General features: G+C 37.7%; 1 protein-coding gene across 1 annotated transcript; it reads right to left on the bottom strand.

Moving 5' to 3' along the window:
• Positions 1–359: 359 nt before the first annotated feature.
• LOC120524294 (olfactory receptor 10A6-like) lies at positions 360–15,780 on the bottom strand. The gene is made up of 2 exons (XM_039746155.1): positions 15,666–15,780; positions 360–1,344 (listed from the first exon to the last, which is right to left on the bottom strand). The coding sequence occupies exon 2, from the start codon at positions 1,335–1,337 to the stop codon at positions 360–362; it is 978 nt and encodes a 325-aa protein (XP_039602089.1). The 5' UTR covers positions 1,338–1,344; positions 15,666–15,780.
• Between the last annotated feature and the right edge of the window lie 11,150 nt (positions 15,781–26,930).

The raw sequence follows: 26,930 nt of genomic DNA, 5'->3' as shown, positions 1-26,930 counted from the left end.
CGCCAGGGTTTCAGCTAGCGTGAAAATGTGCGTGGCTTTACGCGAAGTTTAAGTTTTATAAATCGCGATTGAGCATGGAAACTAGAGTATGCAACATTTTTGTGCGTGCTCACTGTTTATACATGAGGCCCCATGTCATATCCAACAAATGTCAGCAAACAGAGGCAAACAAAATGTCCATGGAAGAATAAAATGAAATTACAAAAATCTTACATAAGTGTCAGAACCAAATTCAAAAATTCAGTTATATTCAAAAACTGAAATAGATTGTGAAAAAGCAAAAAAAAAAAAAAGATGGTGCAGGAAAACTAAAATTAATAAAGCACATAACACCAGTATAGCAATGCCAGGAAAACTCTTCAGCCACTTGACTGTAATCCATACTGAAACAGGGTGTAAACATTAAAGTATTTTTTTGCTGCTTCCTTCATCTTTTCATTTCTTAAAGTGTAAATTAAAGGATTAACCACTGGAGTAAAAAAATAGTTCAAACCCCCAATGAAAATTCTTTCTTCATATGAAATGCTTTCAGTTCGGAAAATGATATAAAAAAGTGCAGTAGAAAGATAATACAGGAGCACCACAAGCAAATGCGAGGAACACATCGAGAACGCCTTTGCTCGACTAGCAGTTTTCTTAAGTCTTACAACTGAAATTATAATTCTGCAGTAAGACCAAAGCACAAAAAGAAATGGGATGAAGATAACAAACATAGCCAATAAAAAAGCCAACTTGATATGTTGAGTCACATCAGTACATGTAAGGGCGACTACAGCTGAATAATCACAAAAACAGTGCAAGATTTTATTAGATCCACAAAATGGAAGATAGGATGCCCAGGTTATTGAGACTAATGGAAGGAGAAATCCCACTATCCACACTGTGGCTGCTATTGAGAGACATGCTTTCATGTCTATAATCACATTGTACTGGAGAGGCTTCACAATAGCAACATACCGGTCATAAGCCATTGCAGCTACCAAAAACAGTTCACTTCCACCAACTGCAATTATGAAGTACATTTGAAAAAAGCATCCGCCAAAAGAAATTTTTTTATTCATTTCTAAGAGAACAGCTAGCAGTTTTGGTATAATTGCTATTGTCATCAGCAAATCTAAAAGGGATAAATTCCAAAGGAAAAAATACATGGGTGTGTGGAGTCTTTGGTCGACCGCAACGAAATACAGAATCAGCAGATTTGCAGTAAGTGTTATTAAAAACAAAATGAGGAATCCAAAGAAAAGAGGTGTCTTGTACTCCTGAAGACCCAAAAATCCAACAATTTCAAACTCTGTGAATGATTCAGCATTGGAATTGTTCATGCTCTTGCTCTTCATAGCCTGCCTGTGAAAAGAAGAATAGGAAATTACTTTTGTTCGACATCTTTAAACAGTAAATATGTAAGGTACTGCATAATATATATATTGTGAGGTTTTAAAACTCTTTTGGGACTCCGCCCGAAGGGAGTTTCCTGAAGCACGATCGGCATGTCTGTGGAATACAGTTTATCCATTGCCAGGGCAGCCACAGGCTCACAGTGCTGCAACAGCCTGCTGTGGAACCAAATTCAAGCTAATTGCAGTCGTGCTATAAGTGCTTGTCATAGATGGGTGACGCAAGGAACATTATAAATGTATTACTTGACCACTAACCTGGCCACGATCCTGCCTGACTGCTGTGTCTGTGTATAGGTGAGTGTTAGATCCCGCTACAATAAATTAACAAGCTGTGTTTTCAGGTGCAGTGACAGTGATTCACATGTCTCTCTCTCTCTCTCTCTCTCTCTCTCTCTCTCTCTCTATATATATATATACAGTATATATATATATATATATATATATATATATATATATATATATATATACATATATACATACATATATATATATATATATATTTAATATTTTACTTGCCTTAAGTATTACGTAGTTGTGGTCACACTTCTGAATTGCAGAACGCCTCTCCCCCTTAATCACTGGTCAAGAGTCCTATCTTCAATTCAAAAGTGCGACCTCATGTGAAAAGGGACCCTGTTCATTTCTCAGAGTTACTTATTTTACAATAGTTAGTGTTTTCACATTGTGAATATATAACTGGATGACTTTACATTTTGATTATGTGCAATGAGTAATGTGAGATTTTTTTTCAGGGACATTTTTGATATTGTTGGCTGTTATTCAGCATTGGTCACTATTCTGTCAGAAATTTTGTTATATCCTTTATCAACAAAACAATATGAGATTTCAAAATGCTTCTCGGCCATCACTGAATACTACATCTGGTAAGTAACATATAAAAAATATATAATTTTCGGTTGAATGTTAGATAGATGGTTGGATGATACTTTATTTGTCCCCAAAGAGAAATTTAGAGTTTAGAGAAGCTCAAGGAAAATAGAAATGAAAGAAAATGACCAAAAACTAGTAAGTATAAAGTTAAAACAGAGAGACTGCAATTCTGTAAAAAATTGTAAAAAATACAGCATCCAGAGACTAAGATGACATACGGTTTTGTACAAAGCTTGCCGATAATAAATATTTGCATATCCACAGAAATATGTGAGTAAGGTTATACATTTGTAAACCACTTCTGCAAAAAAGTAGTTTGTAGTTGTTATTTAATATGTCCAGCTGGTTAACATGTGTTGTTTTGCTTTTGACTAATAAATAAAAAATAATAAATGGTGAACTTTATAGAGAGCAGGAAAGAAATTAACTTCCTTTGCAGTGACACAGAACACAATATAATAATACAAAGAAACATACTCCCTACTCCAATGCATCTGTTACAAATGGAGATGGTAGAGATGGGCATCATGGGAGGAGGCGTTAAAAAGCCTGATGATTACAGGAAATAAAAAGGCACATTCAAATATCAGTTGAAAAACCAAAATTCCAAATTCACGTCCCACTTGAAAAACAATTTAATTGTCGTGGATGGCCTGAAGAGGGCTAGTATGGTGGCCTCGAAAGAAAAAACATACACAAAACTGAAAACATCAACAAAAAAGATGAAAACACAAATATACACAGAAAATGCAAACAAAAGAATGAAGAAAAAAACAAAAAAGGTGAAAATACAACCAAAAATGATGAAAACTCAAATAAAAAAATCTAAATAGAATTTATATCACTACATGAAAAGGGAAGTGTGGAACTTAACAGAATCATTAGAACGAAAAAAATATATATATCCAGTAAAACTTTACATTAAGTGTCCATAATTACACTGTAACTACTATTAATTACCTGTATAAGTACAGTGTAACTACGAGTTATTACTCCGTACTTACTGTATAATACAAAGTAACTTTATAGTTAATTACTCAGTTGTCATTGTTATTCCACAGTTTATATAATTACAATGTAGCAATTTATCACTGTTCCAAAAAGAAGTGTACTTACATAGTTACATTGTATCTGTACTTTCAAAATGTAATAAAAACATCAGGGTATGTAACTACAACTATGTAACAGATGTTCCATCGTCTGGGCAATTGTAACGGAGAATTGCAGTGATAACTGTATAGGTTATCGATAACATTTCAAGATCTGTTTTAAATGGCGAAAACACCTTTGCAAAATAGTTAATGCTTTTGCCTCACAGATCCATTATCCTGAGATGGAATTCTGTCTGGAGGCTACAGCAGACCCCCGTGACCCTGTGTTAGAATATAGCGGGTTGGATAATGGATAGATGGATATGTGTGCAAAATTTGTACATTTTACCCATGTGTCCCTATGTCTTCTTCATGGGTTTTACTGCCAAATCCCAGGGATATGTAGGTTGGGTTACATGGCCATATGTATAAGAGCGTGAGTGCTGGTATGTTTGTCAGTGGGCCTTGTAATGAAATGGCTCCCCATCCTGGTCTATTTCCTGCCTTGTGCCTGGTGATGGTTGGAATGGCACTGCGACCCTTTGTACCTTGATTGAATGATGCAAGTTTGGCAGTATTATGTTAGGGATGGGTATAATAATTGCCAAAAAAATTCAACAATAAATAGTGTAACACAACTACAAGAATGTGACAAATGCTTGTTTAAGCAAAACATGTCAAGGAGGTGCCCCTCTAGAGTTTATTGAACATTCGCTCTCTTGGCACTAAAGCTGTTTCGGTAAATGACATTATGTTAAGTACAAAATCTGATCTGTGTCTTCTCACTGAAACCTGGCTTAGTAAATGCGACACTGTTCCCCTAGCAGAGGCGTCACCAGATGGATACTCGTTCCTTCATAAGTCTACAGATTCTGGTCGAGGAGGAGGCCTTGGAATAATTCATTGTAACAAAATGCAAATCACGTCTAAAAATTTAGGCAACTTTACATTCTTTGAGGCATTAATTTTAAATATTAAAACAGTTTCCAACACAATTATACTGCTAGTCTACAGCCCACCAGGGCCATGTTCATTGTTCATGACTGAATTTAGCAACCTTCTATCTGATTTGGCTATAAATTATGATCACGTAGTTCTTATGGGGGATTTTAATGGAAACTGACACTTTTAGCAAATGTTTTACTTATTTGTTAAATTCAGTACGATTTTGTCAGATTGCCAAAGGTCCAACTCATAATCATAACCACACATTAGATTTAATTATAACTTACAAAGTTGAAATTCTAAATTTAAATATTACTCCATTAAATTATTTCCTATCACTTCTTAATTACATATGATTTAGTTCTTCCCATGCCAACGCACTCACAGATTAAAACAAAGACAGTGTGACATCTAGATTGTAATTCTGCTTCAAAATTTATAGATACCTTGAGTAAGTCGAGTGTAATTGTGGAAAACCATCTAGATCAGTTAACATCAAATATAAACGTGAAAAACAATTTAGATCAGCTAACAACACATTATAATGTGACCTTGAGAGATGCTCTGGACACAATGGCTCCCCTTAAAACAAAAATGATCAAAGCACATAGAAACTCTCCCTGGTTTAATGAAAACACTCGAGCTCTTAAATTAGAGTGTCGAAAACTGGAGCGCAGATGGAGTACAGCAAAGCTACATGTCTTTCAAATTGCATGGACAGAGAGTATTAAATAAATATAAAAAAGCCCTCTTTAAAGCTCGCTCAGAATACTATTCTACATTAATAGATAGCAATAATAAAAATCCTCTGGTACTGTTTAGAAAAGTGGCTAAATTAACAAATGGGAATTCAGATCAACAGTGCAAAATACCAACAGATATTAGCAGTACAGACTTTATGAACTTCTTCAATGAGAAAATTAAAAATATAAGATCCCAGATCTCTGCATCACAGTACCAACCAAATACTAGCTTAGCAGATCCTGTCTCACATTGCATTCAGCGCTTTAATAATTTTAATCCTGTAACTGAGCAGGAAGTCTTAACTTTAATTACTAAAATGAAGCCCACTACTTGTTCCCTAGATCCAGTGCCAACAAAACTAGTAAAAAGTGCAATGGATGTTCTTGCAGCGCCTATTCTAAACATTATCAATAGTTCATTACTGCATGGCACCGGTACCTGATGCACTAAAAGTGTCAGTCATTAAACCTTTACTTAAAAAGTCAGACCTAGACCCACACATACTAAATAATTATAGGCCTATTTCAAATTTACCGTTTCTCTCTAAAATACTAGAAAAAGTAGTCACCAGTCAGCTTCAGTCACACCTTACGCATTACAATTTATTTGAGAAATTCCAGTCTGGTTTTCGCACTGGTCATAGTACAGAAACTGCACTAACACGGGTTGTAAATGACATTCTGATATCCTCTGATGAAGGAAACTACACTGTAATTATGTTGTTAGACTTAACACTAGAATTACCAGAGCCTACGAAAAAACTTGTAGGTCCGTCCCACCTTAAATCGCTTCTTAAAACCGTTCTCACCTCTCCGCCAGTGTCTTTTGTTAATCTAAATGTGCTGATAAAAGAAAAGCTGCAAGTAGCCGGCTATTCCATCCCCCCAACGACTTAGAACGTGCACAAACTTCTCCCAGCTCATGCCTTGATTGATTATCTGGGAGTGAAGTGGAGTTTTAGAGTGGAGATAATAGATCATTATTTGGAATACACGCATTTCACATGTGTTCCGTTTCTACAGTAATCCGTTTAAACTCATTTTTAAAACAGAAACGTTTTTCATATTGTAGTAGTAAATGACAAAATGTAAGCATAAACTATATAATGTATGAAGCCTGAAGTCCAAATATCAAATACTTTCACAAAAGGTACAAATATAACAGAACAAGTATGTATTTATTCAAAAATATAACTGCAGAAAAAGCTGCCTTAGCATGCCACATTGACACATACTTAGTACAGCTGCAATGGTAGTGTAATGGTATCAGCCGCTGACTAGTATCCAAAAGGTCATGAGTTCAATCCCACATGATTCAGTTTTGAGAAGTAAACTGCTCTTATTACTATTTTAGAATAAAAACATGCATTTGATTTCAGTGTGTGACGGCCAGTGAAATTTAAATAATTTATTTACTTGTAAAGGTTAGTTTTTTTTTTTTATTATTCACTTTTCATTCTCTCAGTCGTATTCAGGATCCTTCCCTACCGCCCCTCCCCCCATCTCAGAATGCTGTTTTCACATAAAGATGCGCTATAGCTCTGCAGCGTACTTGTGACTGCATTCTCGTACCAATCCAATGCTTGCGAACTGAAGTGCCTGCGTGCACTTTTTTTGAGCATGCCCGTGTCGCTCAAACACAGGAATATATGTTGGTGTACAAGTATAACAAAACAAGTGCACTTTTATTCTAGACTATAAGTGAAGAAAAAATAAAGCAAGTTACAAGTCAGAATGACCACCTAACATTGTACTTTCTTCCCTATATAAATAACATTCGAGTATAGCGCGTGTCCAAATAAATCACATTCGCGTCTCCAAATAAATCACATTCGAGCTATAGCGTGTTTCCAAATAAATCACATTTGAGTTATAGCGCATCTTTATTGAAAACAGCATTCTCAGAATAGGGGGGTGGGGAATCGTGAACGCGACTGAGAGAATGGAACTGAATTAAAAAAAAAAGCTAACCTTTACAATTATCATGCATTTACACTGGCTCTTACAGACTGACTGAAATCAAATGTATGTTTTTATTCTAAAATAGTTCAGTACATGCAATATTATTTGAAAACGAACAGCGTCAGATCGGGTTTGAATACACGCAGATGCTGTTACAGAAGGAGTCAGCTTATTCAGTGCAGCAGTTTCAACGCACAGTACATGCAATATTATTTGAAAATGAACAGCGTCAGATCGCAGCGCGCAGATCAGAAGGAGTCAGCTTATTCAGTTCAAACCCGCAATATTATGAAAACAACGGCTCAGATGCTATTCAAACCCGATCGGATGCAGTTCGTTTCAAATAATATTGCATTAGTCGATGATGTTTTACATATATTGTCTCTTTCATTCATCTTGCGGTTTGTAATCAGTGACCGGTGTTTTTCCCCGATCTTGCCAGTTCGCACATGTTGCTGTATGGTGCTGTTTCTTTTGTACTCCAGGACATGCAGAGGACAGAACAGTACAGAGCAGTAAGTTCAGCGCTATATGCAATCAGACAGACAGACAGGCAGAGAAGGCACTAGATATATAAATAAACGGAAGGCAGTGTATAATAGATATATAAAAAACAGCTAACGGGATAGATATATAGATAGGTAGGAAGGAAAGGCACTATATGATAGGCAGACAGGGAAGCTCCTATATAATAATAAAATTACTGTTATTACTATATAGATAGACAGGGAGTTCAGGCAGGCAGAATGGCGAAGGTTAAAAATAAATAAACTTTCTCCCCAGCAGGGAATTGAACTCAGATCTCTTGAGGTACAGCTTGTCTGCTGTGCTCTAAGTGATGAAATCTTACCAGTATGCCACAGAAGCTGTTGTAAAAGTATTGAACCTTTTATGAAAGTGTTTATTTGCTCTTTGGCTGTCAGGCCTCACACATTTTATAGTTTATGTCTACATTTTGTAACATTTATTACTAAAATGTGAAAAAGTTTCTGTTTTAACATTGTGTTTGCACAGATCACTGTAGAAACGGAACACACATGAAATGCATATGTTCCAAATAACAATCTATTATTTCCAGTCTAAAACTCCACTTCACTTCCAGATAATCGAGGCATGAGCTCAGAGAAGTTCATACATGTTCTGAGTCGGTGGGGGGATGGAATAGCCGGCTACTTGCAGTTTGTTTTTATCGGCACATTTACAGGACAAAGGAGGCTGGCGGAGAGGTGAGAACGGTTTTAAGAAGTGACTTAAGGTGGGACAGATCTACGAGTTTTTTCGTAGGTTCTGGTAATTCTAGTGTTAAGTGCAGCATTTGACACCATTGACCATTCTATTTTACTGCCTAGGCTACAAAACGATGTTGGGCTTACAGGCCCCGTGCTCGCTTGGTTTAGTTCCTATTTATCAAATTGATTCCAATATGTACAGAAATGTGCTGACAGTACTCCATCATTATACACAGAAGTTCAATATGGTGTCCCGCAGGGCTCAGTACTGGGACCTTTACTGTTTTCACTTTACATGCTTCCACTGGGATCTCTCATTAGGAAACATAATGTTAATTTTCACTCGTATGCAGATGACACCCAGTTATACCTTTTTATATTTAAATCAAATGAAGTTTCTCCGATGTTGTCTTTAATTAGTTGTGTTAGCGAATTAAAGGAGTGGATGAATGATAACTACTTGTCTTTAAATACAGATAAAACAGAGATGTTAGTTGTTGGAGGGAATGACGCTGATCACAGCAATATTTTGTCATCATTTAACTCAGTTGAAATCCCAATTAATTTTACTGAATCAGCCCGCAATCTAGGAGTTACTGTATCTTTGATTCTAGCATGACATTTAAAGCACATATTACAAAGTTGTCCAAAACATGTTTCTTCCATCTTAAAAATGTTTGGAAATTAAGGCGCTTTCTAAATAAACAGGATTCTGAGAAATTAATTCATGCATTTATCTCTAGTAGGATTGACTACTGCAATGCGGTGTTCACTGGCTGTTCAAACTGTTCTTTATACAGCCTCCAGTTAATCCAAAATGAGGCTGCAAGAATTATTACAAGAACAAGAAAATATGAACACATAACTCCAGTTCTTAAATCCTTACACTGGCTCCCGGTTAATTTTAAGGCAGATTTCAAAATCCTCCTTTTAACATATAAAGCATTAAATAGCCAAGGTCCGGCTTAAAAATAAAATAACAGTGGGAGGTCGAGCTTTTAGTTACAGGGCCCCTAAACTGTGGAATGGTCTTCCTGCTTCTATAAGAGATGCCCCTTCGGTCCCAGCCTTTAAATCCCGGCTGGACTCACTACTTCAGTTTAGCATATTCTGACTAGAGCTGCTGATTAACTGTACAGACTGCATCTCTGTTGTTAGTCATTAGCACTAAAACATAAGTAACATGATAGTTATAATTTGTTACTAACCCTTAACTATTCTGTTTCTGTTCTTGGTACTCAAATGTGGCAATGGTGCCACGGCCCACCTGCCAAGTTGTTTGCCTGCCTATGGTAAAGTCATCCCTGATGGACGATCACAGGAATCATGGGAAAGAGGGGTCCTTTATCGGATTGGCTGGCCCAGCACTGTTTCAGCTGTGGAATGGCCAAATGGGGGAGGCAGCTTGATGGATGAGGTCTCCAGGACTCTAAAAATATCCAAATCTTATTATGTTATATCATCTACTGTTAAATTCTGCTCCGTACTTCTAAAATTTTTATTTTTATGCTGTATTAAGGATTTGTTCTGTTCTGTGTATTGTATTGTATTGACCCCCTTCTTTTGACACCCACTGCACGCCCAACCTACCTGGAAAGGGGTCTCTTTGAACTGCCTTTCCCGAGGTTTCTTCCATTTTTCCCTACAAGGTTTTTTTTGGGAGTTTTTCCTTGTCTTCTCAGAGAGTCAAGGCTGGGGGGCTGTCAAGAGTCAGGGCCTGTTAAAGCCCATTGTGACACTTCCTGTGTGATTTTGGGCTATAGAAAAATAAACTGTATTGTATTGTATTGTATTGTATTTTGGGAAAAAGCGTTAACCATTTTGCAAAGGCGGTTTTCACCATTTAGAAAAGATGTTGAAATATCATTGAAAACCTATGCAGTTATCACTGCAATTCTCTATTACAATTTCCCAGACCATGGAACATTTGTTACAAAGTAGTTACATACCCTGATGTTTTTATTACATTTTGAAAGTACAGATACAATGTAACTATGTAATTACACTTGTTTTTGGATCAGTGATAAGTTGTTACCTATAAACTGTGTAATAACAATGACAACTGAGTAATTAACTATAACTTTACTTTGTATTACACAGGAATTATGGAGTAGTAACTCATAGTTCTGATACAGGTAATTACATAGTAGTTACAATGTAATTATGGACACTTGTAAAGTGTTACTTTCATTTTTGTTTTATCTATTTTTTATTTTTAGTTCAATAAAATTCTCTTTGTTAGAAGGGCTGGCTGGAGACATTGTTCATCTTCTTGCTGTAATTTATTATTTAATATATTATATTTCAAACTGTTGGATTTCACATGATGGGCCGTGTAAATCACTTAAAGTCCTTTAGTAGTTTCGTTAGAGCCCCTTAACGGTTTAACTCATAATGCTCTAAAGTCATTCACCTTTGAATATACTTGTGATGCTGATTCTGCCCATATCTGTCAGATACATTCACAGATACACATGCAGATCTACAACTATATCATATTCAGAATGTCCATTTACTAACTGGTTCTTTCAGGTCTACTTAAAACTGTTGGTGGCTAAATGTAAATGTTGTATAAACCTTGTTTCTTGAGATTTTCATGAAGAATTCATTTTCTTTTGTTTACACATTTAGATAACAAGGAGGAGCAAGTGATCTTAAATATTTAAAGTTAAAACACTTCAGCTGAGATTGGTATAACTGCTTTATGGGAAACTGTTTCCAATTATTTTTCCCCAGTTTAAGGGATACTGATTTTGTGTTAGCATACGCTAAATACAACAGAAATTTGAGTTGTATTTGTTTTTTGTATACATATTTAACACATTGTTTTTAGAGCAAGGACCTGAGCTTTTTATTTGAATGTTGGTAAATAACTAATGCAATATTTGTGTTTTACTATAGTAACTTGGGCTTTATGTTTACAACAAGGACAAGTTTAAAATATTGGACAAGTTCTTTTGAATTAAATCAGATTTTATTCTAATTGCATTTTTTTCATGGTGGTAATGTCATGTTTTAGAATGTGGACATCTAATATGCCAAAGCCAGTTAACAAGCATGCTTCATTTTATTAATAAGGCGACTGTGTCCTGAATTTGTTTTAATGTTGTACATTGTATTTTTGTTTTTTTTTAATAAAACTTGTTTAATTAAGCCAGACCACAGTGATCTCATTTTATATTTAATTTATTAAAGTGGTTTGGATTAAGTTTATTAAGGCAAATTGGAAATACATACTTTATTATGTTTGGCAAACTGAAAGCTTATAGTTAATAAAATTATAACTACATGTTAAAGTGACATCTTTGTATGTTGGGAAAACATAAAAAATGCCTAAACTAACACATTTTCAGAACAATGGTCATGATGCCCAAATTACTAGAATTATACAGTTGAGACAATGTGTTGACTGCTTGTATCAAAAAATTACAGCAAGTTGCATAAACTTTACAATTCTTGTTTAGACAACTTCATCAAAGCAATAAGATAAGTTGACTGAGTTAAGTTGTGTGAAGAACATTTTTTTCAGTTTAGCAGACAGCGTTCAGATTTTTTTTGGTGACAATTTCCCATAGAGGTCCAAGTGTTTGTCGCAGTCTGTTTAAGTGTTTGACATGTAATTCAAATCTCAATAAAGTGTTACGGCAGAGGAAATGTTCTGATTGTTATTTGGCCCTTACGTACCACGCTGCACTTACTTACACTTATTTTCAGAGACCCAGGAAATATGGACACTGAAGTACAATTAATTTAAGTACACTAAGTGTGCTTCTATAAGGTGTGCTATTTTGGAATTGTAAATACATTTTAAACATATCACAAATATGTGTTCAATGTATTATCCTCGCATTTTCTAACCCTTTTAATCCTTGACAGGGTTGTGGAGAGTGCTGGAGCCTACCCAGCTAGCATAGGGTGCAAGGCAGGAGTAAACCCTGAATACGATGCCAGTCCATCTCAGGGCAAACACAAACACACACACACAAACCAAATACTAGGGCAAATTTAGCATTGCCAATTCACCTAACCAGCATGTCTTTAGACTCTGGGAAGAAACCGGAGCACTCGGAGGAAACACACGCAAACACGGTAAGAATATTCAGGGAGGATCCAGGATGCAAACCCTGGTCTTTATTGTGCCACCATGCTGCCGTTTTCATACAAATGTTTAATAAAAAAATGTGATATCCATCTCTGGGGACGTAAATAAGAAAAAAAGGAAAAGAAATCTATAACTTTTGAAACAGTTTAGTTAGTTTAGTTTAATTTATTTATAAAGCATATTTGTATTATGTAGTTAAACCCCTGCTCAAGAAAAATAATCTCGACCCCTCTGCCTTTGAAAATTTTAGATCCATCTCCAACCTGCCCTTCTTAAGTAAAATTCTAGAGAAGGCAGTCATTTTGCAATTAAATGACCACCTCAATAAACCGGCTATTCTTGATAAATTTCAGTCGGGTTTTAGAACAAATCACAGCACAGAAACTGCACTCGTTAAAGTAGTAAATGACTTGCGGGTGAATGCAGACAGAGGCCATTTATCTGTTCTCATCCTCTTAGATCTGAGTGCTGCATTTGACACCATTGATCATAATATTCTTAGAAATCGTCTTAGTCAATGGGTGGGCCTCTCTGGCAGCGTCTTAAATTGGTTTGAATCCTACCTGGCAGGTAGAAAATTCTTTGTGAGTTGTGGTAATCAAATCTCGAAGACACATGATATTCTATATGGTGTTCCACAAGGCTCTATCCTGGGTCTGCTGCTCTTCTCAATCTATATGCTTCCGTTAGGTCAGATTATCTCAGGGCACAACGTGAGCTACCACAGCTATGCTGATGACACACAGCTGTACTTATCAATAGCACCTGATATTTATAAACAACCAATGTTGCCCAAATTGCTGTACATCAGAATAAATAACGTAAGTAGAATTACATTCTAAGACCGGATAAAGTTAAACAAAAGAATAGAAAACATAGTAAAAATATTAAAAGAACCAATTCTAATTAAAAGTCAAAGAAAAAAGATGTGTGTTTAAACTGGATTTAAAAAATAGGCACAGTTGTAGCAGACCTGACATAAGCAGATAGTTTGTTCCAAAGCCAAAAAGTGGCTGTTGCAAAACTCACTAACCTTTATGTTTTAGTTGAGCCCTCATCGCTACAAAGAGCACCTGATCAGACGACCTAAGTTGGTGAGGTGGAAAATAAAGGTGTAAAAGGTTATAGAGGTACGAAGGAGCACTGTTGGAGTAGGGGAGCCGTACACTATTGACCAATTGAGGCAGTTACAGGCTAAACGATCAAGCACTAGAAAAGGTAAAGGGCTGGTTGGAGACACAAGAACGTCCCGACTGGCAAACCGTGTCGTCACAGGGGCCTGAACTCAAAATACTCCACTCTCAGTTGGGCAACTTGGAGTTGCACGATGGCGTAATCTACAGGCGGTGGCACGCACCGGGAGGAATTGACCGCTACAACTACTGGTTCCCCAGGCTTTGCGCCGAGGTCCTCCGATGGGTCCACGGAGCGGCTGGATCCGGACATTACGGAACGCTAAGACAGTGCGTCGACTACGGCAGCGGTTTTATTGGCCCGGTGTCGGCAAGACGCAGAGCTACACGTCCACTGCTGTGACGTCTGCACTGCACAAAAGGACCTGGTCAACGCGTTCTCACGCGCCATTGCAGCGATACCTGGTCGGGCACCCATGGAGAGAATTGGCGTGGACATACTGGGTCCTTTTCCTGTAACGGAAGCCGGAAATCGCTACGCTTTGGTAGCAATGGACTACTTTACCAAATGGCCAGAGGCGTATGCAGTTCGGATCAGAGTGCCCCACAGCTGCCCAAAACTCGTGGATGAAATGTTCACTCGATTTGGAGTTCGGACGAGCTCCACAGCGATCAGGGCGGAACTTTGAGAGCCGTTTGTTCAGGGAGGTGTGTCAGCGACTGGGGTGAAAAGACCGGACCACCCCTTCACCCACAAAGTGATGGATTGGTCGGCGATTTAATCGCACCCTGGCCACTCAATATTCAAAAGAACCAATTCTAATTGGCAAGGACCGGGAAATATTGGACAAAATATCGGAGGTAGTTTTCCGAGTCGAATGCCTGGACGAGGCAGACGGGTGGTGCTGCACAAGGACCGTTTAGCACCATACCACCCACTGGCCCCAGAACAACAACAACTCGAAAAAAAGTGAGTAGGGTTGTGGGGACACTAACCCTCTTAGGAGAGCAAGCGCTGGCGGAGTGACGCCTCATGGTAATTTATGTAAATAGTTTGTGGGGAATTTATGGGTAATTTATAAAAAGCTTATTGTATGTCGAATTTACGTAACCCCAAAATTTAACAAAATCCCAGAATGCACTTGAATGTAATCAGTCAGTCAGACAGAGTTGTACAGGATGCTGAAGCCTATTCCAGCTAGCATAATGCATAAGGCAGGAACAAACCCAGGACAGGTTGGTAGTGCATTGCATGTCAAACACACACACCACAAATTATGGCCAATCCACCTCACTTGCAGCTGGAGGAAACCCACACAGACACAAGGAGGAAAAGCAAACTCAACATAGGGAGGTCCACGGACGTGAATGCTGGTCTACTTACAGCGAGGTAGCAGTGCTACCACTGCACCACACTACATTAATTAGTATATTAAAATAACACCATGACTTTACAATGGCACTAACAACAGATGTACATAGTATCACTTTGACAATTGAAAGAATTGAACATGCAATGAATATACTGAATAAATACCATTGCCGTCTATATAAATGCATCCCATCATTTACCAGTATGCTGAACCTGCTTTATCCAAATAAGAAAATATCCATCCATCCATCCATTATCCAACCCACTATATCCTAATATGTTTTAATTAATTGTATTTATATTTGGAACTGCAACACTCACATTTGAAATTATCCTCTAGCATTACGATCCTGTTTATGTTTCCAGTTTTAATCACTAAAATAATCATGTTGAAACCTATACAGGAGAGGTGTAGTAAAAAAAAAATATAGCAACCCCATATAAAAATGGGAATAGCTACGGATAAAGAACATTCAAGGGACAGTTAAATTCATTGGGCTCAAATGATACAGCACTAAATTGAAACAGATTTCAAGGAATATCAAAATTATATTTTCTCATCTTCACTCCTCATGTTAAATATTTTTCAGTGAACTGATGTGAATTATGGAAATCTGACCTAAAGCACATTTTTAAAAAATGTTATGTAAATACATGCCATTCACAAAAGTAGAATGTGAATCAACTCATATAAAATGAAATGTTATTTAATATTAATCAGGTTTATTATCAGTTTTACTATGCCTTTATTGTACATTTAAATTTATGCTTATGAATAGTATAAACAGAAATGCCAGTACCTGGTTGACTGAAATTCATTTTTATGAAGACAATTGTTTTTGTAAATGGAGTCTCTTGTTCTTCTCTCTTTTGTTGGATGGTCATGCTGTGGCTTTCTTTTCCTGTGTAAGTCAATTTTGTTTGTAAACACCATTTTAAACCTCACTGCCTGCAGACCTTCTTGCTGGTCTCACATGAACTGAAGTTCAGAAATAGAATATCAGTTGATCTGCAGAGACCTGATCTATGGAGGACTGAGATCAGATGCACTTTTCACAAAGATTTAACAGCAGCTGGGGGAATTCTATATTGATGTGTAATGCAGCCTGTTTATAATTGTCCTATCTCAAACCCGACAATTATATTTTTAAGAATAATTTTAGAATATCTGTAAAATGAAACAATTTTAGATTCGTTATACATTACATACTTCTATCCTTTATTTAAAAACTGTAAAGATTTATGTCTGTTGTAAAAAAAAGTCTAAGTTATTAGTAATTTAAGTTATTCTCTAACACTAGCTAGCATGCATTTTCATTTCTGTTGCCTGTCAGACACAGAAGCCAGATAATCATGTCCTGGATTATTGAACTTCGGTCACCAGCATTAACCAATAACATTTATTTATATAGCACATTTTCATGCAAAAAATGTAGCTCAAAGTGCTTTACATAATGAAGAACAGAAAAATAAAAGACACAGTAAGAAAATAAAAAGTGTCAACATTAATTAACATAGAATAAGAGTAAGGTCAGGACAGAAAAAACAAAAAAACCAGATGGCTGGAGAAAAAGTAATCTGCAGGAATTCCAGACCATGAGACCGCCCAGTCCCTTCTGGGCATTCTACCTCACATAAATGAAACAGTCCTCTTTGTATTTAGGGTTCTCACAGAAGGACTTGATGATGATGGTCATGCAGACTTCTGGCGTTTAGTCCATCAATGTTGGAGCATCATGATGCTTTGAGTAGACCACCACCATAAAGAAACCGGAAGAAGAAACAGAAGAGAAAGTAGGGGTCAGTACTGATTTTAGACCCACCATGAATAGTTATTATAATGAAATGAACATACAGAGTATCAGGATTAAATTAGAGTGAGGTTATGAGAAGGCCATGTTAAAGTAATATGTTTTCAGCAGTGTTTTAAAGTGCTCCACTGTATTAGTCTAGCGAATTCCTATTGGCAGGCTATTCCAGATTTTAGGTGCAGAACAGCAGAAGGCCGCCTCACCACTTCTTTTAAGTTTTGCTTTTGGAATTCTAAGGAGACACTCATTTGAGGATCTAAGGTTACGATTTGGAATATAAGGTGTCAGGCATTCCGATATATAAGATGGGGTGAGATTATTTAAGGCTTTATAAACCATAACCAGAATTTTAAAGTCAATTCTGAATGACACAGGTAACCAGTGTAGTGACATCAAAACTGGAGAAATGGTTTGGATTTTCTTTTCCTAGTTAGAATTCTAGCAGCTGCATTCTGCACTCGTTGCAAGTGATTTATGTCTTTTTTGGGTAGTCCTGAGAGGAGTGCATTACAGTAATCTAATGAAAACAAAAGCGTGAATTAATTTCTCAGGATCTTTCAATGATATAAGAGGTCTAACTTTTCCTATGTTTCTTAAGTGAAAAAATTCTGTCGTAGTGGTCTGATGAATATGCGATTTAAAATTCAGGTTACAGTCAACAGTACCCCTAAGTTTTTTACTTCCGTCTTGACTTTAAATTCTAATGCATCAAGTTTATTTCTGATAACCTCATTGAATCTATTATTGCCAATCACTAAAATTTCAGTTTTCTCTTTATTTAGCTTGAGAAAATTACTATTCATCCATTCAGAAATACAAGTAAGACATTGTGTTAGTGAAACAACAGAGTCAGGGTCATCAGGTGCTATTAATAAATACAGCTGTGTGTCATCAGCATAGCTGTGGTAGCTCACGATGTGCCCTGAGATAATCTGACCTAACGGAAGCATGTAGATTGTGGACACTTTTTCTATAGTATCAGTTCTTGTGACTGAAGACAGAGAGATATAATTAAAGTTAGTAAAAAATCTTTTATTAATACACACCAGGCAAGGGTAAGATGACAGAGAAGCACAGTCCTAGGACACCTGCCCTTCATCTGCCTCGAGGGGTCGGTATCCCAAATCTTTTATAGGGCCTTTGTCTTATGACTTTGGTTGCACAAGAATTTCAAACCGTTACATCTTACAACATTTTGCTTGGATCAGCATTTACCACATCCTTTAAGTTCATCAGTTGGTCACTTGTGGTTTTTTGTTCGTTAGGAGAAACAAGAAGTTGCACTTGCACTATAAAGACAGGTTCTGCGTGGCTCTATCATGTATACCAGATTGATCAAACTGATCAAACTATTTATTATTTTTCCACAAGATTGAGAAGAGCAGCGGACACAGGATAGAGCCTTGTGGAACACCATATAGAATATCATGCATCTTTGAGTTATAATTACCACAACTAACAAAGAGTTTTCTACCTGCCAGGTAGGATTAAAACCAATTTAGGACCCTCTCAGAGAGGCCCACCCATTGACTAAGGCACAGCAGAGCAGAGAAACCAAACCTCTTCTGCTTCTGTACCTTCATTTTTCACCAGTGTTATCTCCTATAATCTAGACATTCCACATTCATCCTTTCTATGTTCTTCCTTTCTTCCATTGTTCTATTCTGTCCACCCATTTCAACAGCTCCAGCCCTCTACCTTAAATATTTTGTTACTCATTTACATTTGTCTTTATTTTTTGCTGTTTTGTGCTATTGCCTTCTTGTCTCTTACTTATGAAAATTATGTTTGCTTTATTCATTACTTCTCATCCTTTGATTTGACTCGCTTTTGTCTTTGACAGAATTTCTTAAAAGTTTTTTCTGTCACTTTGTCTGTTTCTAGCACTTTGGGGCACTTATTTTGACCTTCTTCCGCTAATCTCTCTTATAGAAGATATTTGGACTTTTGGAATAGCGTTTCTAGTTCTTTTTCACTTATTACCTCTCATTGAATGTATCTTTTTCTTCTTCTTCAGGTTGCTCCCATTTAGGGGTCACCACAGCGGATCATCCTTCTCCATCTATCATTGTCTTTTACATAATTTTCTGCTACGCCAACTGACTCCATGTTCTCCCTCACCACATCGATAAACCTCCTCTTTGGCCTTCCTCTTTTCCTCTTGCCTGGCAGTTCCATCCTCAACATTCTTTTCCCGATGTACCCTTCATTTCTCCTCCGCATTTGCCCAAACCATCTCAATTGAGCCTCTCTCACTTGGTCGCCATACTGTCATACATGTTATTTCTAACCCGGTCAATCCTTGTTATTATGAGTGAATATCATAGCATCTTCAGCTCGGCTCCATACAACATAGGTGGTCTCACTACTGTTTTATAGACCTTCCCCTTCACTCTTGCAGTTACTACTTTATCACAAATCACTCCTGCCACTCTTCTCCACTCAGTCCACCTTACTTGTACTCTCTTCTTCTTCTCTGCCACATTTTCCATTGCTTTGTAATATTGAACCCAAGTATTTAAATTTGTCCAACTTCACCACCTTTGCTCTTTGCAATCACACACTTCCACCACCTTTCCTCTCATTCTCACACATGTACTCCCATCTTACTCCTACTGACTATCATTCCCCGTCTGTCCAGTGCATCCGTTCACCTCTCCAGGTTTGTCTCAGCCTCCTTTCTAATTAAAAAAAGATCACAATGTCATCCACCAACATCATAGCCACTGAGACTCCTGTGTGACTTCATCTGTCCACCAGTCCATCATCATTGCAAACAGGAAGGGGCTCAGAGCTGATCCTTGATGTAATCCCTCTCTCAATTTGAACCAGGCTGTCATTCCTACCACACACATTACTGCAGTTACACTGTTCATACTGTATACATAAGGACATACTTAAACCCAGCTACTGGGGTTGCACAACCAGTGCGGTCTTGGTGCTGGTCCCAAGCCCGGGTAAAATGGGAAGAGTTGTGACAAGAAAGGCATCTGGTATAAAACCTGTGCCAAATCAAACAAAGAATTGAACACAGGAAGCCCTATAATCTCAGGAACTGGCTCACTTGCAGAAAATGTTTCAGGATGGGTGGAGCACAACCTTAAACCCCTTACCCGCAAAACAACCGGCTACATTCAATACACCACTAATTTCCTATGAAAACTGTCTTCTATAGGCCCCTTACCTGAGAGAACTTTACTGGCCACACTGGATGTTGAGGGACTTTACACAAACATCCCCCATGATGATGGCATTTTGGCATGTAAAATATACCTAAATAAACATGATTTACTCTTGGAGACAGATATACAAATGATGAAATTCACTCTGATAAACAATTTATTCTCATTTGGATAGAACTTCTACTTGCAAGAAATGGGGACTGCAATGGGCTGTCGGTTTGCAACTCACTGTGCAAACCTGTTTATGGAAAAATTGGAGGAGGATTTTATGTCAACGTGCGTCTTAAAACCGATGTATCTCCGTTATATAGATGACATCTTCATAACCTGGACAGCTAGTGAGAAGGACCTTCTCCATTTTATTAACAAATATAATTCTTTCCACCCCAACATAAAGCTGAAGCATGATTACTCAAAAACAGAAGTCAGCTTCCATGACACCACCATTCAACTGAAAGATAACCTTGTGACTTCTGTTTTTCAAAAACCAACAGACAGACTAACATACATTTACATTTATGATACAGATCATTTAGTTATACCACACTGCCAAAAAGAACATCACATACAGCGTCAGATTGGGTGTAAATTTATGCTGGCGCTGTTACTTATGGTCAAATCAGGAGAGGGGAGGGAGAACATGAACATGACTGAGAGAATAAAACTGAAAAAAAGCAAACTTTTAAAAGTACCATAAATTTACACACGATCTGACGCTGTTTGTTTTCAAACAATATTGCATTAGTGCAATGATGTTTTCTGATTGGTACTATTCACATCATAAAATGATTTCTTTAAAATGTCACATATATTTTTTTCCCCAATGCTGCGTTGACCTCATGGACCAGAAGGCTTGAGCTTATTCGCTGTGAGCAGGAACGCACAGGTGGCCGGCTGCTGTGTGCTACAACATGCTTGACCTGGCGGCTATGAATGCAAATATACTGTGCAAGGCATGCACAGTTCAACTGAGAAAAGAAGAGTGTTCTTGGCTCACCTTGCAGAGGAACTTCGTTGTCGTTTCTTACAAGAAAAGGCGATGGAAAAAGAAAAACAGGTTGTAACATCGACAAGCTTCTGGTCCAAGACCTCCACTTTCCCAAGGAAAGCAAACTCAATTAGTGTCAGGTACCCCTTCAGTGTAATAGGAACCACAGCATAGAGAGAAGTGTGTACATTTTAACAGGTACACATGTTGTAAATGTAGAAAGGATGGTCCTTGGGAGTGTGGGAACTGTTAACATTTGAATTTGATGATTGCATATAGCACTGAACTGACCTCTCTGTACTATTCTTTCTGCATGTCCTGGAGTTCAAATGAAACACCACCATGCACCAAAAATATGGAGACGGGGCAAGATTGGAAAAAACAAAATCCAATCAAGGTTTACAACCACAAGAAGGTATGCAAATGAATATGAATACAGTAATCCCTCGCTATATCGCGCTTTGACTTTCGTGGTTTCACTCTATCGCGGATTTTAAATGTAAGCACATCTAAACATATATCACAGATTTTTCGCTGGTTCGCCGCTTTCTGCGGACAATGGGTCTTTTAATTTAGGTTACATGCTTCCTCAGTTTGATTGCCCAGTTGATTTCATACAAGGGATGCTATTGGCGGATGGCTTAGAAGCTACCCAATCAGAGCATGTATTGCATATTAACTAAAACTCCTCAATGCTATAAGATATGCTTCCCGCCTGTGCTTGTTTGCTTCTCTCTATCTTTCTCGCTCTCTCTGCCTGACGGAGGGGGTGTGAGCAGAGGGGCTGTTTGCACAGAGGACACGGACGCTCCTCTACAAAATGCCGCTTTATCGCGGTGCTTCTGTATACTTAAAAGCATGTATTGATTTTTTGATAGTTTGCTTTTCTTTGCGCTCTTTCTGACATTCTCTGCTCCTGACGCGCTCCTTTATGATGGCGCTCCTTTGAAGATAAGATATGTTTGCTTTCTTTTAATTGTGAGAAAGAACTGCCATCTCTGTCTTGTAATGAAGCACAGTTTAAACGTTTGACTAAAGGGTGTTATTTCATGTCTAGAGGGCTCTAATAATGTTAACAGGGTGGGAGAGTTTATAAGGGCTTAAAATATATAAAAATAACCACACAAACATATGGTTTCTACTTCGCGGATTTTCACCTATCGCGGGGGGGTCTGGAACGCAACCCCCGCGATCGAGGAGGGATTACTGTAATATGAATAATGTTTCATCAGTGCCACAATGTTTTCCGAAAAGTACTATACAGGTCATAAAATGAATAATTCCAAATGTCATATATACAGTACCTATGTCTCTGTTTTTTGTCAGTGCAGCTTTGACATCATGGACTCTAAGGTGCAAACTAATTCAGGGTGAGCAGGAACACTCAATAACACTGAATAAAAAAAAATTCAAGTGACAGTGAGATACGAAGTAGGCAAATTCACCAATGTTTGTGTGTCAGCTTTTATCGCCCCAGATCAGAGAATTTCCATTTCCATTGTGTCACCACTCAAATCTACATTTCTTCCCAGTTTTAAATAAAAACTAACAGTGTCAGACCTTGTGAGGGTTCTATCATGATCGTGACTGAAAGAATAAAAGTGAAAAAACACCCCACTAACATTACAAGTACCATAAATTTACAATGGCTGTTACAGAAGCAAATCAAATGTATTTTTTTATTTTATAATATTAATAATATGAGCTGCTCACTACTGAAAATGGTAAATTTGCAAGGCAGCCAGTATCAAAACAGCGACTTCTTGATTACAACTCAGCACTTCTTACTGCTGCACCACAGAAATTGTTGTATCACACTTGTATCTTTTGTGAAAGTGTTTATTTGATTTTTGGCCATAAGCCTTCACACATTATACAGTTTATGTCTACATTTTGTTATTTATTACTAAAACATGAAAAACGTTTCTGTTTTAACAATGTGTTTACATAGATTGTTGTAAAAAATGGAACACACATGAAATTCATGTGTTACAAATACTAATATATTATTCCACGTTGGCGCATTGGTAGCACTGCTGCCTTGCAGTTGGGAGACCTGGGCTCAATTCCCGGGTCTTCCCCGCGTGGAGTTTGCATGTTCTCCCTGTGTCTGCGTGGGTTTCCTCCCACAGTCCAAAGACATGGTTAGGTTCATTAGCAATTCTAAATTGCCCCTAGTGTGTGCTTGGTGTATAGGTGTGTGTGTGCCCTGTGGTGGGCTGGCGCCCTGTCCGGGCTTTGTGCCCTGTGTTGGCTGGGATTGGCTATAGTAGAGCCCAGTGACCCTGTAGTTAGGATATAGCGGGTTTGATAATTGATGGATGGATGGATATTCCCCTATACAACTCTTGGTACCTCACTCCCAGATAATCAAGGCTTGACCTGGGAGAACTTTTTGCCCTTTCTGCTGTAGTGGGGTAATGGGATAGTAGGCTGCTTGCTGCTCATGTTGATCGAGACATCTATAAGACAAAAGATGCTGATGGAGAGGTGCAAAGAGATTTTTACGGAGGGTAAGAATTACTTGAAGTTATGATTTTAGTTAGACTCTCATTACAGCTTAAGTTTTACCCTCTAATTATTAATAATTAATCACACAAAATCTTTCCTTATGCCAATGATATTCTTCTTTTCCTGGAAATTTCTCAAAGAATTTACCATTTATTTAAAAAATCCAAGATGCCTCTGGAAGCAGCATCAGCACAAGTACGACTGTGTGGATACTGGGTATTTGGAGAAAGAAAAGTAAGGACAGGAATTCGAGATTAGTGTGTTTGAAAGAGACAGTACTGCTACAATAATTTCATCGAAGGTCGCACACAATCACACATCGTGTTCCCCTGTTTAATAACATGCTTTAACTCATATCATCATGAAAATGACATCACATATACATCTCAGCATTTTAATTATTCAGAGTGCTGTAATATCATGAATGTAATGGATTCTGTGTCCAGTCGGAGAAAGAGAAAGCAGAAGCACATAGTGATTCAGACAAATAGAGCAAAAGATCAAATACAAAACTAAACATTTAACGTGCTACTTTAGTTATGATGGGATTTGAGAAACTAGTAAATTAAACGATTTTAAGATGAAGTTTATGATGTTCTACTTTAATGAGAAGATAAACTATGTAATTAAAGTGGAAATTTCGAGACTGAAGTTAACATTTCGTGCTTTTCACCTACTGTGTGCCTTTTTTTCTCTGTACCCTAATAAGCTTTCATATGACACAGATGGTGGGCTATGTGTCGCCTTTTCAAGGCGACTTTGATATGTGACAAGTTCTTTTCTATGTCGGGCACTGTGCGACTTTGTGAACTTGAGCTTATAAGTTTCTTCAACACGCTATGTCACTCAATCAACTTCCTTTTGTTGATTATACCACTGTTCAAACCAACAAATAAAACACTTTTCTTTGCCTCCTCTTGGTATTCGCTGAAATTCTTATATTTTCCCTCTTGCTTTTGCCATTGCCTTTTCACAGAACAATGAGCTTAAGGGCTGTTTATATTGATTTGCATATTCAAAGAGACGTAATTCTGGGAGGAGACAGGGTGGAACAGAAGGCGCGTGCACGTGCATTACTTTTCACGCGGATCGGGATTTATGGAGCAGAAGAACATGGAAGTGGGCGAATGCACAGATTTATGTATATGGATTTTTTTGTGCGTAAGCACATTTCGGCTTTTGTGCTTACGTCATGTTATAGTGCGAATTCTACATGAGTTATGCATGAGGCCCCTGGTCAGAGTTGCTTGCAAATCTGTTGATGGAATATTATTTTAGTTCAAATTCTTTACTCTTTTAATTTTATTGAAGAAATAACATTACACATAATCAAGTCAAACTAAACAAAACAGAATTCAACCCCCTTGAGTTAAATACCATATTGTAGAATTAACAAAGAAATTAAAAAGAAATTATAGTCAAAATCAAATTGTAATAATAAAAAAGAAACAACACAACCCCTGCACAGAATATAGAAAATCCAAAATGCGTAAAAAAACAATACAAGAACTCTTCTCCCAAACAAACAAATTGGATTATTTGTATAGAAAAATAAATTAACGAGTTCTCATTTATTAAAATATTTAATATCAGTTGTGAGTTGCTTGTGGAATAAAACCTGTAATTTGAGTAATTACATGATTTAGATGTGAGTTTTCTGTTCTTGTTAGTTTCTTAAACAGGTTAAAACTGTTTATATGGGGGTCCAACCACTTTTACTTGATTTCACAAAGTTTATTTTTTACCAGTAAAGGCGCACTGCACGATAACATGCAGTGAACACTTAACTTGAGCATTCATACTGTAGTTTTCATACTCTTTCTCTGTACGTTTAACATTTGTTTGCTCAGAGGTTTATGCGCTTGCTGCTTCCTGAGCAGATCTTCTTTTCTCCACCTTAGTGGCCCGCTTCTTCTTTTCTTTCATCGGCATCTTTTTGCATTAAAACTGATTAAGTTATAGCTTCAGTTGCAATTACTTAGTATGTTTTCTTTAATTTTTCACTTAAGCTGGCACTTAAGTCTTCAATCTGCCACAACAATGAGTTAAGATATGAAGAGGTAGTGGAAGTGACGCAGCACGGTCGCCCTGCTGGCCACTGCCGAGAGTTGATTCTAAAATAAAATTTAAATAAAAGGAGGAATAACCTTGGAGGTCAATCATCACCCAATAGCAGATAGTAGACATCACATAGTACTGTAGGTGTATACCAAATTTAAGGACAATAGTTTAAACAGTTTGCGAGCTGCAGCTGATTTAAAAATTCTGGACAAAGAAACAGGCAGCCACGGTAGTGTACAGTGGGATGCAAACGTTTGGGCAACCTTGTTAATAGTCATTATTTTCCTGTATAAATTGTTGGTTGTTACGATAAAAAATGTCAGTTAAATATACTGTATCATATAGGAGACACACACAGTGATATTTGAGAAGTGAAATGAAGTTTATTGGATTTACAGAAAGTGTGCAATAATAGTTCAAACAAAATCAGGCAGGTGCATAAATTTGGGCACCACAAAAAAGAAATGAAATCAATATTTAGTAGATCCGCCTTTTGCAGAAATTACAGCCTCTAAACGCTTCCTGTAGGTTCCAATGAGAGTCTGGATTGTGGTTGAAGGTATTATGGACCATTCCTCTTTACAAAACATCTCTAGTTCATTCAGGTTTGATGGCTTCCGAGCATGGACAGCTCTCTTTAACTCACACCACAGATTTTCAATTCTATTCAGGTCTGGGGACTGAGATGGCCATTCCAGAACGTTGTACTTGTTCCTCTGCATGAGTGCCTTAGTGGATTTTGAGCAGTGTTTCGGGTCGTTGTCTTGATGAAAGATCCAGCCCCGGTGCAGCTTCAGCTTTGTCACTGATTCCTGGACATTGGTCTCCAAAATCTGCTGATACTGAGTGGAATCCATGCGTCCCTCAACTTTGACAAGATTCCCAGTCCCTGCACTGGCCACACAGCTCCACAGCATGATGGAACCACCACCATATTTTACTGTAGGTAGCAGGTGTTTTTCTTGGAATGCTGTGTTCTTTTCCTCCATGCATAATGCCCCTTGTTATGCCCAAATAACTCCATTTTAGTTTCATCAGTCCACAGCACCTTATTCCAAAATGAAGCTGGCTTGTCCAAATGTGCTTGAGCATACCTCAAGCGGCTCTGTTTGTGCTGTGGGCGGAGAAAAGGCTTCCTCTGCATCACTCTCGCATACAGCATCTCCTTGTGTAAAGTGTGCCGAATGGTTGAATGATGCACACTGACTCCATCTGCTGCAAGATGATGCTGTAGGTCTTTGGTGCTGGTCTGTGGGTTGACTCTGGCTGTTCTCACAATTCGTCGCTTCTGTCTATCCGAAATCTTTCTTGGTCTGCCACTTCGAGCCTTAACTTGAACTGAGCCTGTGGTCTTCCATTTCCTCAATATGTTCCTAACTGTGGAAACAGACAGCTTAAATCTCTGGGACAGCTTTCTGTATCCTTCCCCTAAACCATGATGGTGAACAATCTTTGTCTTCAGGTCATTTGAGAGTTGTTTTGTGACCCCCATGTTGCTACTCTTCAGAGAAA

This window comes from Polypterus senegalus, chromosome 2 (genome assembly GCF_016835505.1).
Source record: "Polypterus senegalus isolate Bchr_013 chromosome 2, ASM1683550v1, whole genome shotgun sequence".
In the NCBI taxonomy this organism is placed as follows: Eukaryota; Metazoa; Chordata; class Cladistia; order Polypteriformes; family Polypteridae; genus Polypterus; species Polypterus senegalus.
Note: the sequence above shows the minus strand (reverse complement) of the source record. Positions and strands in the feature narration are given on the sequence as shown.